Below are 16,743 nucleotides of genomic sequence, written 5' to 3'. Positions count from 1 at the left end.
CAGCAGCAGCAGCAGCAGCAGCAGCAGCAGCAGCAGCAGCAGCAGCAGCAGCAGCAGCAGCAGCAGCAGCAGCAGCAGCAGCAGCAGCAGCAGCAGCAGCAGCAGCAGCAGCAGCAGCAGCAGCAGCAGCAGCAGCAGCAGCAGCAGCAGCAGCAGCAGCAGCAGCAGCAGCAGCAGCAGCAGCAGCAGCAGCAGCAGCAGCAGCAGCAGCAGCAGCAGCAGCAGCAGCAGCAGCAGCAGCAGCAGCAGCAGCAGCAGCAGCAGCAGCAGCAGCAGCAGCAGCAGCAGCAGCAGCAGCAGCAGCAGCAGCAGCAGCAGCAGCAGCAGCAGCAGCAGCAGCAGCAGCAGCAGCAGCAGCAGCAGCAGCAGCAGCAGCAGCAGCAGCAGCAGCAGCAGCAGCAGCAGCAGCAGCAGCAGCAGCAGCAGCAGCAGCAGCAGCAGCAGCAGCAGCAGCAGCAGCAGCAGCAGCAGCAGCAGCAGCAGCAGCAGCAGCAGCAGCAGCAGCAGCAGCAGCAGCAGCAGCAGCAGCAGCAGCAGCAGCAGCAGCAGCAGCAGCAGCAGCAGCAGCAGCAGCAGCAGCAGCAGCAGCAGCAGCAGCAGCAGCAGCAGCAGCAGCAGCAGCAGCAGCAGCAGCAGCAGCAGCAGCAGCAGCAGCAGCAGCAGCAGCAGCAGCAGCAGCAGCAGCAGCAGCAGCAGCAGCAGCAGCAGCAGCAGCAGCAGCAGCAGCAGCAGCAGCAGCAGCAGCAGCAGCAGCAGCAGCAGCAGCAGCAGCAGCAGCAGCAGCAGCAGCAGCAGCAGCAGCAGCAGCAGCAGCAGCAGCAGCAGCAGCAGCAGCAGCAGCAGCAGCAGCAGCAGCAGCAGCAGCAGCAGCAGCAGCAGCAGCAGCAGCAGCAGCAGCAGCAGCAGCAGCAGCAGCAGCAGCAGCAGCAGCAGCAGCAGCAGCAGCAGCAGCAGCAGCAGCAGCAGCAGCAGCAGCAGCAGCAGCAGCAGCAGCAGCAGCAGCAGCAGCAGCAGCAGCAGCAGCAGCAGCAGCAGCAGCAGCAGCAGCAGCAGCAGCAGCAGCAGCAGCAGCAGCAGCAGCAGCAGCAGCAGCAGCAGCAGCAGCAGCAGCAGCAGCAGCAGCAGCAGCAGCAGCAGCAGCAGCAGCAGCAGCAGCAGCAGCAGCAGCAGCAGCAGCAGCAGCAGCAGCAGCAGCAGCAGCAGCAGCAGCAGCAGCAGCAGCAGCAGCAGCAGCAGCAGCAGCAGCAGCAGCAGCAGCAGCAGCAGCAGCAGCAGCAGCAGCAGCAGCAGCAGCAGCAGCAGCAGCAGCAGCAGCAGCAGCAGCAGCAGCAGCAGCAGCAGCAGCAGCAGCAGCAGCAGCAGCAGCAGCAGCAGCAGCAGCAGCAGCAGCAGCAGCAGCAGCAGCAGCAGCAGCAGCAGCAGCAGCAGCAGCAGCAGCAGCAGCAGCAGCAGCAGCAGCAGCAGCAGCAGCAGCAGCAGCAGCAGCAGCAGCAGCAGCAGCAGCAGCAGCAGCAGCAGCAGCAGCAGCAGCAGCAGCAGCAGCAGCAGCAGCAGCAGCAGCAGCAGCAGCAGCAGCAGCAGCAGCAGCAGCAGCAGCAGCAGCAGCAGCAGCAGCAGCAGCAGCAGCAGCAGCAGCAGCAGCAGCAGCAGCAGCAGCAGCAGCAGCAGCAGCAGCAGCAGCAGCAGCAGCAGCAGCAGCAGCAGCAGCAGCAGCAGCAGCAGCAGCAGCAGCAGCAGCAGCAGCAGCAGCAGCAGCAGCAGCAGCAGCAGCAGCAGCAGCAGCAGCAGCAGCAGCAGCAGCAGCAGCAGCAGCAGCAGCAGCAGCAGCAGCAGCAGCAGCAGCAGCAGCAGCAGCAGCAGCAGCAGCAGCAGCAGCAGCAGCAGCAGCAGCAGCAGCAGCAGCAGCAGCAGCAGCAGCAGCAGCAGCAGCAGCAGCAGCAGCAGCAGCAGCAGCAGCAGCAGCAGCAGCAGCAGCAGCAGCAGCAGCAGCAGCAGCAGCAGCAGCAGCAGCAGCAGCAGCAGCAGCAGCAGCAGCAGCAGCAGCAGCAGCAGCAGCAGCAGCAGCAGCAGCAGCAGCAGCAGCAGCAGCAGCAGCAGCAGCAGCAGCAGCAGCAGCAGCAGCAGCAGCAGCAGCAGCAGCAGCAGCAGCAGCAGCAGCAGCAGCAGCAGCAGCAGCAGCAGCAGCAGCAGCAGCAGCAGCAGCAGCAGCAGCAGCAGCAGCAGCAGCAGCAGCAGCAGCAGCAGCAGCAGCAGCAGCAGCAGCAGCAGCAGCAGCAGCAGCAGCAGCAGCAGCAGCAGCAGCAGCAGCAGCAGCAGCAGCAGCAGCCTGGTTACGCCCACTGCAGGGCAAAGGCGTCTCCCATGCTTCTCCAGCTACCCCGGTCATGTACTAATTGTGGCCATGTTGTCCCGGCAAAATTCTTAATCTCATCCGCCCACCTAACTTTTAGCCGACCACCTAACTTTCTGCCGCCCCCTACTACGCTTCCCTTCCCTTGGAGTCCAGTCCGTAACCCTTATTGACCAACGGTTATCTTTCTTCCTCCTTACATATCCTGCCCATGGCCGTTTATTTTTCCCCATTTAAGCTAGGATGTCATTACCTCGCGTTTATTCCCTCACCCAATCTGCTCTTTTCTTATCCCTTGACGTTACGCCCATCATTCTTCTTTCCATAGCTCGTTCCGTCGTACTCAATTTAAGTAGAACGCTTTTCGTAAGCCTACAGGTTTCTGCCCCGTACGTGAGTACCAGTAAGACACAGCTGTTATACACTTTTCTCTTGAGGGATAATGGTAACCTGCTGTTCATGATCTACGAATGTCTGCCAAATGCACCCCATCACATTCTTATTCTTCTGATTATTTCAGCCTCATGATCCAGATCCGCGGTCACTGCCATTCCTAAGTAGATGTATTCACTTTCCACTTCTAGTGCCTCGCTACCTATCGTAAACTGCTATTCGCTTCCGAGAGTGTTAAACATTACTTTTGTTTTCTGCAGATTAATTTTTAGGCCCATCTTTCTGCTTTGCCTTTCCAGGTCAGTGAGCATGCATTGCAATTGGTCCCCTGAGTTACTAAGCAAGGCAATATCATCAGCGAATCGCAAGTTACTAAGGTATTCTCCATTAACTGTTATCCCCAATTCTTCCCAATCCAAGTCTCTGAATACCCTCTATAAATACGCTGTGAATAGCATTGGAGAGATCGTATCTCCCTGCCTGACGCCTTTCTTAATTGGGATTTTGTTGCTTACTTTATGGAGGACTATAGTGGCTGTGGAGCCGCTGTATATATCTTTCAGTATTTTTACATACGGCTTGTCTACACCCTGATTCCGTAATGTCTCCATGACTGCTGAGGTTTCTACAGAATCAAACGCTTTAATATCAATGAAAGCTATATATAAGGGTTGGTTATATTCCGCACATTCCTCTATCCTGCCTGGTCCTTTGGTTGACGGAAGTCTAAGGTGTTCCTGATTCTATTTGCGATTACCTTAGTAAATAGTTTGTAGGCAACTGACAGTAAGCTGATCAGTCTATAATATTTCAAGTCTTTGGCGTCCCCTTTCTTATGGATTAGGATTATGTTAGCGTTCTTCCAAGATTCCGGTACGCTCTAAGTCATGAGGCATTGCGTATACAGGGTGGCCAGTTTTTCTAGAACAATCTGCCCACCATCCTTCAACAAATCTGCTGTTACTTTTGCATAGATGGGAAGGCTTCTTTTTTCTTCTACCGGAGTTTCTTGTGGGATGTAAAATTCCTCTAGACTATTCTCTCGTCCATTATCGTCGTGGGTGCCACCGGTACTGTATAAATATCTATAGAGCCATTAAGCCACTTGAACTATCTCATCCATATTAGCAATGATAATGCCAGCTTTGTCTCCTAACGCCTACATCTGATTCTTGCCTATTCCTAGTTTCTTCTTCACGACTTTTAGGCTTCCTCCGTTCCTGAGAGCATATTCAATTCTATCCATATTATACTTCCTTATGTCAGCTGTCTTACGCTTGTTGATTAACTTGGAAAGTTCTGCCAGTTCTATAGCTTACTGACATCCTGTCTAACGCAGTTACCACCGACTTCTATTCCACATTTCTTAATTATGCCTTAATATTGTCGTTCCTAACTTCAACACTAAGGTCATCTTCCTGAGTTAAAGCCGAATACCTGTTCTGTAGCTTGATCCAGAATTCTTCTATTTTCCCTCTTACCACTAACTCATTGATCGACTTCTTATGGGCCAGTTTCTTTCGCTCCCTCCTCATGTCTAGGCTAATTCGAGTTCCTACCATCCTATGGTCACTGCAGCACACCTTGCCGAACACGTCCACATGTTGTATTATGCCAGGGTTAGCGCAGAGCATAAAGTGTATTTCATTTCTTGTCTCGCCATTCGGGCTCCTCCACGTCCACTTTCGTCTGACCCGCTTGCGGAAGAAGGTATTCATTATCCGCATATAATTCTGGTCTCCAAACTTGACTAATAACTGTGCCCAGCTATTCCTAGAGCCTATGGCGTAATCCCCCACTGACTTGTCTCCAGCCTGCTTCTTGCCTACCTTGGTATGGAAGTCGCCCCTCAGTATAGTGTATTTTGTTTTGACTACCCATCGCCGATTCCACGTCTTCATAGAAGCTTTCAGCTTCCTGGTCATCATGACTGGGTGTAGGGGCGTAGACTTGTACGACAATCAATTTGTGCATCTTATTAAGTTTCACAACAAGACCTGCCACCCTCTCGTTAATGCTATAGAATTCCTGTATAACGTTCTAGATAACGTTCTAGCGTTAAACGTTTCCAGGTTGATATATGGTAATCTTTATTGAAAATAGTGATACTTAAAGCGCGAAGAGAAACTCATTTGTGCAAATGTAAAGTTAGTGAAAATAGATATTTGGCAGCACATTCTCATTAACGAAACTTCGAGCATTCATGTGAGACGGCTACTGCACCCCAAGAGATGGCGGTGTGCTTGAAATAAGAGCTGAAGAAAGCTGGCAGTTTAGAATGCTCTTCGGTTATACGAAACTTTCTTAGCCGCGCAGCGGTAACATACGGTGCTCTCCAGTTTACGCTTTACCTCTTAACATAACTACGGAAAATGAATGCAGCACTATACGCTCCAGACAATGAGCAAAACGAATTTCATCTCCCTCCTTCCCCATGTTTTCCCTAGTACATGTTCCAGTACTATGCCGTTGGACTCACACCAGCACGCGCTACTAAGTTGTAAGCAACGGAAACCATATACGCATAGCTACGGTATATTTTTGTTATTGTTATGTGCAGTGATTCTCTCTGCTTTGGTATTTTTATGCATTCAGTATTTATAAAAATTGTAGGTGAGGGGAATTAAATGTGCCATATTTGCTGAAGATCTTGTATGAAAGAAAACAATGACGGGCTGAGAAATAGGGAGAAAGAGGGAAACAGGGTAAGAGTGCCGGATCTCTTTGAATAACGTTTATGATAAATACTTATGATTTAACACGGCGATGCTTCCAACCTTTTATCTGTTTCAGCTGTACTGGTTCTCAATAGGATAGTGAGCACTGTGGAAGAAAAATGGGCTGGCGCGTGGTGGGCCTCAGCTTGGTGGTCCTGTGCTCGGTTTCAAGCGGAAGCGGTGTCAAGACTACTGTCGTGGCTCCAACTACTTTAGTTGAAGCCGAACAGCGTGTCAAGAAACTCGCGGATCTCTTCTCCGACATCAGAAGTGAGCTAACAATCGCTCCTTTTGGAAATATTCGGAACTTTCGTCGCCGGCTTTCTACAACATTTGATTGTTGAAAGACATTTGGCACGATGTGCACATAAGTGTTCTGCCAAATAAAACAAGCAATTGAAGAAAATAGGGGAATAAAGAAAGCAAGAATTAACCTCAAATGTGAGACACTTGCACTAATAATGTGGAAATGGTGAGGAAACGCAACCTATGAACTGTGGCCATGTGAAACCTGTCGAAGCGACAGCTTATTTGTGAAAGCTTCAGAAGAAATTCAAGGTCCTATGTGAAAGTAAAGCCTTTGCCAGTACATCTTGGTCAGAAGTAGAAATCAGTATGTTATGCAGGTGCTGCTGGGAATAACGATTTGTATTTCGATTAAGCAACGAGGCTTCCTTAAAAAACAGCTGATCTGTGTTTTGGGTAGGTTTCCTACGTGGCTGTTGCTGCCATGGGGAAGGCTGTTTGCCGCTAAAGCCTAATTCACGCTTAGCATTGAATGCATCTCGACTTATCGCAAAACTCGCACATTCACATGTTGGGGCAAATTTTACTGCGGTACCATGAACTCCTTTTTTTTTATCTTTAATACTGTTTATATGTACTTCAAGCTGTATTTTGTCCAAGCAAGAAGGTCTTCTAGGAGAAACAAAGACACCACGATTTGGAAATATGAATAAATCAGCGTTTATTGAAGTATGAAATGCGATATAGGCATAAAATTGAGAAAAAGCAAATTTTAGCAGGGCTAACATTTTCTACGACTTAAATATCACAGCAATGTTTGTGAAGTAAACGCATCGCCTGGTAGAAATGTTTCAGGGCGCGGCGCTTTATTCTCAAAAAACAAAAAGATTTCCAGGAAGCAGATGTGTGTTTATATGTAGTTGTGCTAAAATAACGAGTTTGCAGCTTCGCTGCCAAGTGCGATAATAAAGAAAGCTTGATTGAGATCACAGAGGAAACAAACGAAGCTTGTTTTTATTTTGAATATATGAAAGAATCCGCTTGCCAGTATTTATTAGCGTGTACTTCGCAGGCAATATGCGGCCCCGGCATTGTGCCGACCTTCTGCGCGCGGGACAGACGACAAGTGGCCTGTACGACATATTTATTGGGAAAGATGACGTCAAAGGGAAAGTCGTCTACTGCGACATGGAGACCGACGGAGGAGGCTGGACGGTGCGTGCAGCCATTTTTTATGCTTTGCAAGGCTTAGGCTGCCTGCAGTTTAGGTGACATCGTTGATGGCAAGTTCTCAACTGAGTTTGCCTGTCTATGCATTCGCAGAATTTTAGGAAAAGAACCAGATGCGATAGCACTGAAAAATAAAGAATTTGGAGAAATTCAGCTTGAGTTGTCAAAGTATGGTAAGCATTGTGCCGCTTGCTCGTCTCCACGCAGCCCGGTATCATTATCAATCTTACCAAACTTGATGCGACCAGTATAAACCCTTATGAACTTTTAGCGGTCGTTATCAACGTTATTGCAGTTTATGCAATTCTAATCATCCCTTGACTATCCTAATCAATTTTTTCAGACATATTCCAGCCCTTATCAACCTTGTCGGACATAATCCAGCCCTTATGAACTATATCGGAGTTGATGCGACCTGTATCAACCCTTATCAGTGATTATCAACGCTATCAGAATTGCTCCCATCATTAAAAGCCGTTATCGCTCTTTGGCACCTTATGCGTACAGGTAGAACGATTATCAACTGTGGTGAGACCCATCTAACCCCATACCACTCCTTATAACCCTTATCAACTGACTGACATGTTTTCTCAGTGTGGCGCCAGGCGAAGGGCATGCGTGCATTAGGGGCACGTGAAAGATCCTGCGCTGGTCAAAATTAATCCCTTGTCCTCCCGCTCCGCCCCTACGGTATGCATCATAATCAAATCATAGTTTTGGCAGTGGGTGAGCACTGGGGTTTGATTGTTGTATTCATACGTCGTGTTCAAGGAGCTATGGAAAGAAGAATATGGCGGTAACGTTAGGGGCATAAGAAGAGAGCAGATTGGGTGAGGGAACAAACGCGAGTTAATGATACCTTAGTTGGAATGAAGAAAAATAAAAGGGCATGGGCGGGGCATGTAACGAGGAGGGCAGATAAGCGGTGGTGATTAAGGATTATAGACTGGATTCCAAGAGAAGGGAAGCGGAGCAGGGGGCGGCAGAAAGTTATGTGGACGGATGAAATGAATAACTTTGCAGGGACAACATGGCCACAATTAGCACATGACCTGGGTGTAGGGGGCGTAGGGAGGCTGATGATGATGATGATCATGATGAACACTTGGGCTAGTTTCGGTTTTGAGAAAACGCCGTAGCAGACGCCATGGTTGTCTCCACTCAGTACGGAGTGGCATGCGAGGAGGATATCGAGGCACTGTAGCAGTCACCGGAAGAAAACGCCCCTCCTACCTCACCTCACCCATCTCCTCGCGAGCCACAGGGGAGGGCATGCATCCGGGCCGCGTTCCTCGATCATGCGCGCGACATTGAGCCGCGTTAGCCGGCTCACCTTCACAAGCTTCCACTCATACGGAACGTCACGGCGACACGGACGCCAACGGCCACGGCAGAAATGCGCCTGGAGTGTCCATGTAATTGCTATGGCAGTAATAATGCTTCGCCATGAACTGGTCGCCAAAGAAAAATTCCATAACTTTTATATATATATGACTCTATCTTTCATTATATTAGAGGAAGATCTTGAAAACCATTGACAAGAGAAATGTTGTGTGCAGGTTACCCTGATGCATTGAATGAAGCCGATTTAAACTGCATTAGGAGTATTTGTGCATGTCCCAAAGCTACGCTGTATATAATACTTTTGTGCATCACTCTGTCCTTGCGAAACCTCAATTGACGAGCCACCGCGGATTTAAACACGCCTCTCCTGCATTTACTCTTTCTCAACAAAGGAGCTCAGCGCTATTTTTTATTATTTTGTCGAGAATCTGCCGGGATTGTCAAAATGATGATAGAATAAACTAAATGCACTACATATTTTAAGAAACATATCTATTATGCTCGTAAGGAATTTAATCATCATGCACCTTCTTCGCCCGGGTAAAGATCTGAACGAAGCTCTAGTGGTCTTACAAGTTCGATCGCGAAACAAAACCCAGTAAGAAAAAAAGCTATAGACATTTTTCAGTATCATTCCCTAAATATTCATCAGCACATTACCAAAAGGAGAGCTATGCAGAAAATTCAGCAGGTATACAATGTTTTTTTTTTTTTTGGACTAGCAAGAACACCCGTTTATGGAAGAAAAAATGAAGTTGATTTTACTGTATGCGGAAAATGTGGACCTGGTGCTCTTGATAATATTTCTATTATTCAGAAATAACTGTTGCGACAGAAATTGAGTTGATAGAGTTATCTTGAACACAGGGTACAAACATGGCCTCTGTAGCACTTTTCGGTCTCTGAGAATTTATAGGAACCTGTCCTATGTGTGTATGACTGTAGTTCGGAAGGCGCACATTAGCATAAAAAAATGAGAAACTTAGCTCTACATTAGTGTGTTGTGTATTGAATGCATTGCTGTGCTAATGAAGCTAATAAAAACAGAGAATAAAGCACATTTATCTGCCTACATTTGTTCGGACGAAACAAAATAGCCACGTGCCATGGTCTGCTGGCTCGGGCATATTGAACAGATAAACACAAGTTTCCACACAGATTTGTTGCACAGACGTGAGTAAGACGTGAAAATTAGAAGGCGAATGGTGCTGAAAATATCATAAAGAAGAAAGTAATCTGAAAAAAATTAATAAATGCAAGTGGTGTTGGTTTTCGTTGGCGCCCGCAGAGAAAGTCGTGTGCTCATCGAGGGCATAGTAGATGGCAAGCGGAATGGCGTTTCCCTCTCACGCATCAACGAAACCACTGCCATGGCAGGATGCTTGATTTCTTTATCTCCCTTAGTTTCGCCTACCAAGCACCTGGGGAGAAATGCGTGCTTGACGCGATTCCCCTTTACTTGGAGAGTACACCAGCTGACTTAGCCGTGGATTTGGCACGCAAAACCAACGAATTCAATTCAGCTCAAGCGCATGAGCCCTGAAGATCAGCAGCTTTTCGTCCCATGAAGGCGCTCTGGAACGAACGGCGCATCCCGCGACCACAGAAATGCATTAGAGCTGTGGTGTGTTTGCCAATAAATTTTCACGAAATCAGTATCTTCCTAAGGTCTACACTGCGCCAAGTCGGCTCTATATATGGTTGTAGAGATGGCTTTTATTCCGCCATCACCACATATTTAAACAAAGCCTGCATAGAAACTGTCGTCTTGGACGTGTATGTGTACCGCAGCTACAACACATTCATGTGGTTCAGACATACTCACCTTCTGCGAGCGCGGGTTTTTAACGATTTATTTGTGTCTACGCATCTACAAAGCCGCATAAAAGATGTGTGCTCAGCCGCGAGCTGAGTGTGCATTTTACTTGTGAAATGTGTGCGATTGTGGGGGGCGACTATAACAGTGTCTTTGATCAAGAAGAGCGTTCAGCCACTGCAAGTATAAATGATGAAAGTGGTGCGTTTTTCAAAGAATGCATGAGCAAATGTTGTTCAAGCGATGTAGCACAGTTCTCAAGGGGCGGAAGTCATGAACGCTTCGCGCACATTGAAGGAATCAATCATGCATGACTACATCGAGTGTAGGTATTTTCAGAAGTTGCACCTCTGTGCCATAACTAGCATGTTCATGCGGTTTCCTTTAGTAATAATTGTTTAGTGGTGTTTGAGATCGGCCAAAAGCATGAAAGAACACTTCAAATAGGACAGTTGGAAATAGAAGACTCAGCTAGCCAAAGGCGAAGTGTTAATAGATGAAACAAAGAAAGAAATCGGGTAGTTCTTATAGTGACACAATAAGCAGTGCCGCCGGAAAATGGGAGTTTTTTAAACAAAAGGTGAAAATTGAACTCTATGGAGGGAGGTGGACACATCAAGCAGCAAGCTAGAAAGCACGAACAGGACGTGTCGCAGGAGATGCAAGATTTGGTGCGAATCAATACAGTCAATCCGAGTTTTGTGACGCAAGAACTGCAGTACGTTCAAGGAAAACCGGAAAGCCTGTAGGAAGAAAAATACAGAGGTGCCATTAAGCGGCAAGAGCTAAAAATTACCTCGCAGCTGAAGCACCGACAAGCTGAGCTTTGTCAGATGTAAAGGCAAGAGAAAATGAAATATTGGAAGCAGAATATAGTGGTCAGATGTCGCGGGAATAGAAAGTTATCAGGACAATATTTGGAATTTATTATCGATAGTTGTTTGCTTGCCGCGAGGCAAAGCTGCCAAGCTACGTGGATGAGTTCTTGGCAGAGACACCGACGGCTAGATGGAGAGAAAAATTTACTCCAGCGGGATATGAGCAGGGGAGAAATTGAGAGCGCTGTTGAGGAACTCAGCGCGGGGTACTCTTACCGCCTGCAGGGAATTACCGCGGCATTTTACAATGCGTTCAAAACGAAGACGGCAGTAGCATTGCGTGAGGTATTTCCAGGGCATTCGAGCGGGAGACTTTACCGCCATCATTCAATTGTGCACCCAGAGTACTAATCCCAAAATGCAAAGATAGCAATATATTACGTAATATAATGGGACACATGCCAATTATGTTGACAAAGGTTCATTACCAGGGTTTAATAAAAGTATTTACAGCAAGGCTGCAATAAAACGGAAGTTAGCTGGGCTGCGTCAGGCATTGGGCATTATTGGTAGGAGAATATTTGAAATATTCACGTAGCCAGAAGCATTTTAGAATATTGCGATAACGCTCTCCTCAAAGCAGCAATGCCACAAATAGATATAGCTAAGACTTTTGACAAGGCACCACGTAGCGTTCTCTTTTTGTTACTTATGTAGTACTTGGTTCCGTCACATGCGAAGAATCAAAATGGCCTATCAAAGGTGAGGTACCAATTTAATCTTAAATGGGGAACTCTAAGAACGCATGCAAGTGTTTTCTTCCGTTCGACAGGGTTGCACGGTAAGTCCTTTACTTATTACTCTTTTATTCGAGCCGCTATATAAAATATTTAGTTGTGCAGAACTCGAAGGGTTTAAGATATAATCATGCGAAGTGCATGTTTTACCTTACGCTGATGACGTTGGCCTATTTCCTCTGTATAGGAAGAGTGTAAGCTCATTATTAGAAATTATTGAAACGTTTTGCGAGAAAACTGGCAAAATTAATAATGAAAAGAGGAATTGTATTGAGAATTGTGTGTTGGTCTCTGGCAACGCCATGGTGATGCCACCCCCTTTGTTTTTGTGTATATGCAGCGGCTCACAGCACCTAGGATTTATCTGGGGGCACCATTTAATTGATATGGTGAGAACGAGTCAGTCTGGCCCGAAAATAAAGGAATAAAATGCGGACGATGGACGAAGCACGTGGTGGCAGTGAAATGTCGATTTTTGAACGTGCCACTTTTGCTACGTTTTTTTATGCTGCGAAAATTATGTATGTTCTACAGCCACTGTATTGTACACGTAAGCATATTCTGTAATTTCACAGCACATCTCCCACGTTTAGCTGGTGTTTTGGAGGGAACGAACGCGATAGACAAATTTGGTTATTCCAGTAAAGAAAGGTGGTTTGTCATTGTGTCACTTGTTTGTTCAGCAAGTTGTATGACGGTTCATATTGTTAAGAGATGAAGAGATGAAATAGAGTCTTTTCTGTACTGTGTTTTCAAACCACATGTAAAGTTGCTTTGCACTATTTTTTTCATTTCTTCAGCCATGGCACTCGTTACAAAATGTCACGGTTCTTCCGCGAAGTTGTGACGTTAGATCAGTTCCTCAGGGCAACATTTTCACTTGAGTACATTTGCAATGTAATAATAAAGTGTCTGTTTTCCCTGTGCCATTCTATCGGTTAATGTTTCAAGAAGGCGTGGGCAAGAAGTACGCAAAATGATCAAATATATTACCGTATTTACTCGCGTAATCCTCGCACTTTTTTTCCCTGAAAATCAACGCGAAGTTTGGGGGTGCGATAATTATGCGGGGAAAATTTTCAAGCAAATGTTTCGGAGTGTTAAATGCAAAGATGAATGGGTACAAGATCAGGATTGTCAGGTCCGCAATTGTAAATATAATGATAACATTACTTTCAAGCGTAACTAACCTTCGTTATGAAAGTACAAGGTGAACGTAAGCTCAAGCTGCTAAAGCACTTTATTTGCCGCGCGCAACCTCCCCGTCACTACTCGCGTTGCGTACGTCCTGCAGGCAATTGTACTCTTCATCAGAGTTCATGTCGACACTGGAATCGATGGTTTCTTCATCTTCCGATGCTTTCTGCGTCTTACCAGTCGTCTTGAGTTCGTCGTGCTGCCGTCTCCAATACCGGACGCCAAACACGCTGACGCCGAAGTGTCTGCTGGCGGCGCGGTTGCCATGTTCCAACGCATACTCAATAGCTTTTAGCTTAAAAGCAGCTTTGTAGCTTGCGTAGCGTCCCATGGCGAAGTGGCACAAAGAGCACGGTGCAACACGCGAACAAGGCAAACGAGGCCTACGAGACACCGGAGAGCTGGAGACACCTTCGCAAAATGGCGCAGCGGTGGTGAGTGGATGATCTGTAGCGGCGGTGGCAGCGGATGATAGCACAGTACCGCCGCCTAGTAGCACGCGCGCCCAACCATGGCGATCGCTACGACAAGCAGACGGCTCGCGGCAGTAATTTTGGGGGTGCGATGATTATGCGGGGAAAAGAAATTTTCCAATTTTTGATAGCCAATGTGGGGGGTGCGAGCATTACGCGAGTGCGAGCATTATGCGAGTAAATACGGTATATACCGGCGACCTTTAAAACATCTGTTGAAGCTTCGCTCGGGAGCCTTACCTGTTAAAGCGTGGTTAAAATGAAGAGTAATTTATGTGCCGTCGGGAATGAGATGCTTTCTGTGCAACAAAGCTGGCACTATTGAACATGTTTTCATTGTTGTAACTATGAGATATTATATTGGGATATTTTACAGATAATTTTAAAGATAAACATACCCCTCAATCTACATAACATTGCTTCCTTTACAGGTAGCAGCTGATTTTCAGCCGATGGGCTTATGCTTTTACTCCGGCTGCATGCATTCTGGTGTGGTCTCTTGGCATATAGACACTGTGATGTTAAAGCCCGATCTGTACATGAATAGTTTGTGGAAGTGGTTGTGAAAGTACATGTTGTGTACAAGAGGATTGAATGCGATGAATATGTCATCTCAATATTCGATGCTTCAACACATACCGAACTATGATCACGAGTATCTATCTATGCTAGTAGCCAAGCTGGAAATAAAAAAAAAACTGAAAAATAAAGCATGTGCTTAACCCGCTGGGTAAGACACTTGGCTTCTGAGCCTGGGGTGGTAGATTCGAAGCTCACCACTGCCAGCGTTTTTTCTTTCAAATTTATTCTGCTATTTTAATACATTAATTTCTTTGTAGCGATGCCTTTTACGTGACAAACACACCGACGGGTTTACTCGTTGGGTAGGCCTATACATGTTTACGCAATTAAAGAAGGCAATTTTTAGACGCCATATCCAACGACTTCAGCTGTGCAATAAGAGTATCTTACGAGCGGTACCAAAATACACTATAATGCAACTCTGTTGAGCACAAATCCGCGAGGTAGCAAAAGTTCCGTTTTCGGATTAATAAATTACCAAGTCTGGGTGACAATTTCGCCGCTGAAGAAAATTATCCTTGGTACATAGTAACTGCAGATCAATGGCGTTCTTCGCCTCACGTGTCCACGTTAGGTTATCTATGTTGTCAGATTACAGGGCGATATAATTTGTTAAGCAACTACTTTTCACTATTTCACACGTTTCTGTAGTCACCTGTCATAAACTGTCAGACACAGGGATCAGTACATTAGTACATGCTTTGTTGTTCTGCTTGTGCTTCGTGCAGGTCATTCAGAGACGAGGGCAGTTCGGAAACAGGGTATACTACTTCTACCGTAACTGGAAAGAGTATGCCACCGGCTTTGGGGATCCGGCCAAAGAATACTGGTTTGGTAAGTTGTGTTGGCTCGGAGCTCACGTGCGTGGCGAGGTTGTGTCATTTGGTGTTAACACAACACAAATCAGAGAAAAGTCATGTGGTCTAAACTTGAACTCATGATTTGCGTGTCCCCTAACTGTGTTCACTCACCTTCCTGCACAACTTGAGTGATTGGGACATGAAATACTCAGAGGTAACTTTAGGAAAACAAAAGGACTGCTAATGGGCAGAAAAGGTCTAACAAAACATTCTTATTGGCCTTCTTGACGCCTAAATTATAAGGTTTCGGGACGGGCTTCCTATTTAGCACAACGAAAAAAAAATAGCCGCAATAAAATTCGCTTAGATTGATCAATGATGGGCTTCAATGAAGCACTCGACACGTTCATTTTGCGGTATTGTTTTTAGTTTCGCTCACTAAGTTATTTCGTAGGACCAGGTCATGCAGTAAAGGTAAAAATCTTTCCTGCAGCAAGAAGCGTGAAAGAAAAAAGGGGCTGGCCTTACTTGAGGGTGCGGAGAAGGCTGCCCCAGTGGAACGAATGCCTCATTGAACTGCTAGATGGCCTGTGGACTTCGCAGTGGTGTCGCAATTTGAATGGGCACTGAAGATAATAGAGCGCTTTCAATTAGGGTGCCCAAGCTTTGGAGGACTAAAGCCGGTGATCGTGTAAGAGAAGGCACAGTGAGTACAAAAGAGTGCGAAGGACCCGCAATGAAGTCGCGTCACGAAACACTTGGGTTTGGCTTAGGTTCCCTATTCTGAAACTCTCTGAATTCCTTTCTCAAGGCATAATTTAAGGATAAAGTGTACGCATTGTTCCACTGTGGTGAAGGATTCTGAATGCGAGCATAGCGCTGGTCACAGGTAGGCAACAAGTACCTAGTGAACATGAAATATGCCGTTCATAAAATGACCTCTTCCAAAAAAACCACAACGTGGACGATGTTTCATTTTCTCTGCAACCTCATGGTATTTACCCACGGATGTCCATTTGCCATTCAAGAAAAGATTTCCGATTCCTGTAGAATGGTTGTGTATAGAACAGTAGTCCTCATTAGGGAACTACAGGAAGCTGGAAAAATATTTCGCTTTTTCAAGGAAATGAACGGGCGTTGAAGCTGTTGCCAAAATTGCTGCATACCAGTAAGCGTTGGTATAAGCCTAACTTTCAGTATGGCACCCACAGTGCGTCTCACTCTTGAAGTGTCTCGTACCTTAGAAATGTGCATATACGTCACCATAGTTACTGTCACCACAACACTTTCACCCGACGCTCTTCCACTCCCCCCCCCCCCCCCCCATAACTAGGCCCGCAGGCAATCCGATGCTCGATAAGCTTACTTTTGCTTTTTTGATTCAGAAGGTTGCCCTACGGCACAAAGCGTGTGATGCATGGAACTTATATGTGCACGTTGTGTTCGATGAAGTCCAACAGTTAACTATGGTGAGCAGCACAGATCCACAGGTGATGACAAGCAGTGGAGTCTTAATGAGCGCAGTCCCGCACAATTTCACCATAGGCGCGGTAGACCCTCGAGGGCAGCTGGGTGAGAGCACAAGCGGCAGGTGGAGCCGAAGGTTAGTCGATGGTCTGTAGCTCATGAACAGGTTGCAGCTGGCATCAATGCAGCCCACACGCACATACTTCTTAACCGAACTTCCTTGCGGCGTGAGAGACCAGGTGGCCGGGCTTATCGAGACGGGGTTGCCAATGTGTGGATCGGCGAAGTACTTGCTTTTTCGATAGCCATACTACCACAATGTGTTGTTGAAAGGGCGGGAGTGGGTATGTAGCTGACTTGCTGCGTCGGCCTGAGTGCATTCTGAGACGTCGAGCCTAATCACCACCTTTTCTTAAAACTGATCTTGCTGTACGTGCTGGGCGCGTGAGGACGCGGGCAGGAACACACCCCTTTCGGGCTTCTTTAGGAAAATTGAAAGTACTCACTGCGATA

General features: G+C 47.0%; 1 protein-coding gene across 1 annotated transcript in view; it reads left to right on the top strand.

Annotated features, from left to right (window-relative positions):
* LOC126525100 (techylectin-5A-like) overlaps nucleotides 1-16,743 on the top strand; it is a 278,225-nt gene that overhangs the window by 240,832 nt on the left and 20,650 nt on the right. The window contains exons 2-4 of the mRNA XM_072287322.1: nucleotides 5,537-5,730; nucleotides 6,779-6,921; nucleotides 14,692-14,797. Coding sequence (XP_072143423.1) covers nucleotides 5,580-5,730; nucleotides 6,779-6,921; nucleotides 14,692-14,797 — 400 coding nt within the window. The 5' untranslated portion in view covers nucleotides 5,537-5,579. The remainder of the gene's footprint in view (nucleotides 1-5,536; nucleotides 5,731-6,778; nucleotides 6,922-14,691; nucleotides 14,798-16,743) is intronic.

Source organism: Dermacentor andersoni, chromosome 3 (assembly GCF_023375885.2).
Source record: "Dermacentor andersoni chromosome 3, qqDerAnde1_hic_scaffold, whole genome shotgun sequence".
Taxonomy (NCBI): domain Eukaryota; kingdom Metazoa; phylum Arthropoda; class Arachnida; order Ixodida; family Ixodidae; genus Dermacentor; species Dermacentor andersoni.
The sequence above is the reverse complement of the archived record's forward strand: the minus strand, read 5'-3'. Positions and strand labels throughout refer to the sequence as shown.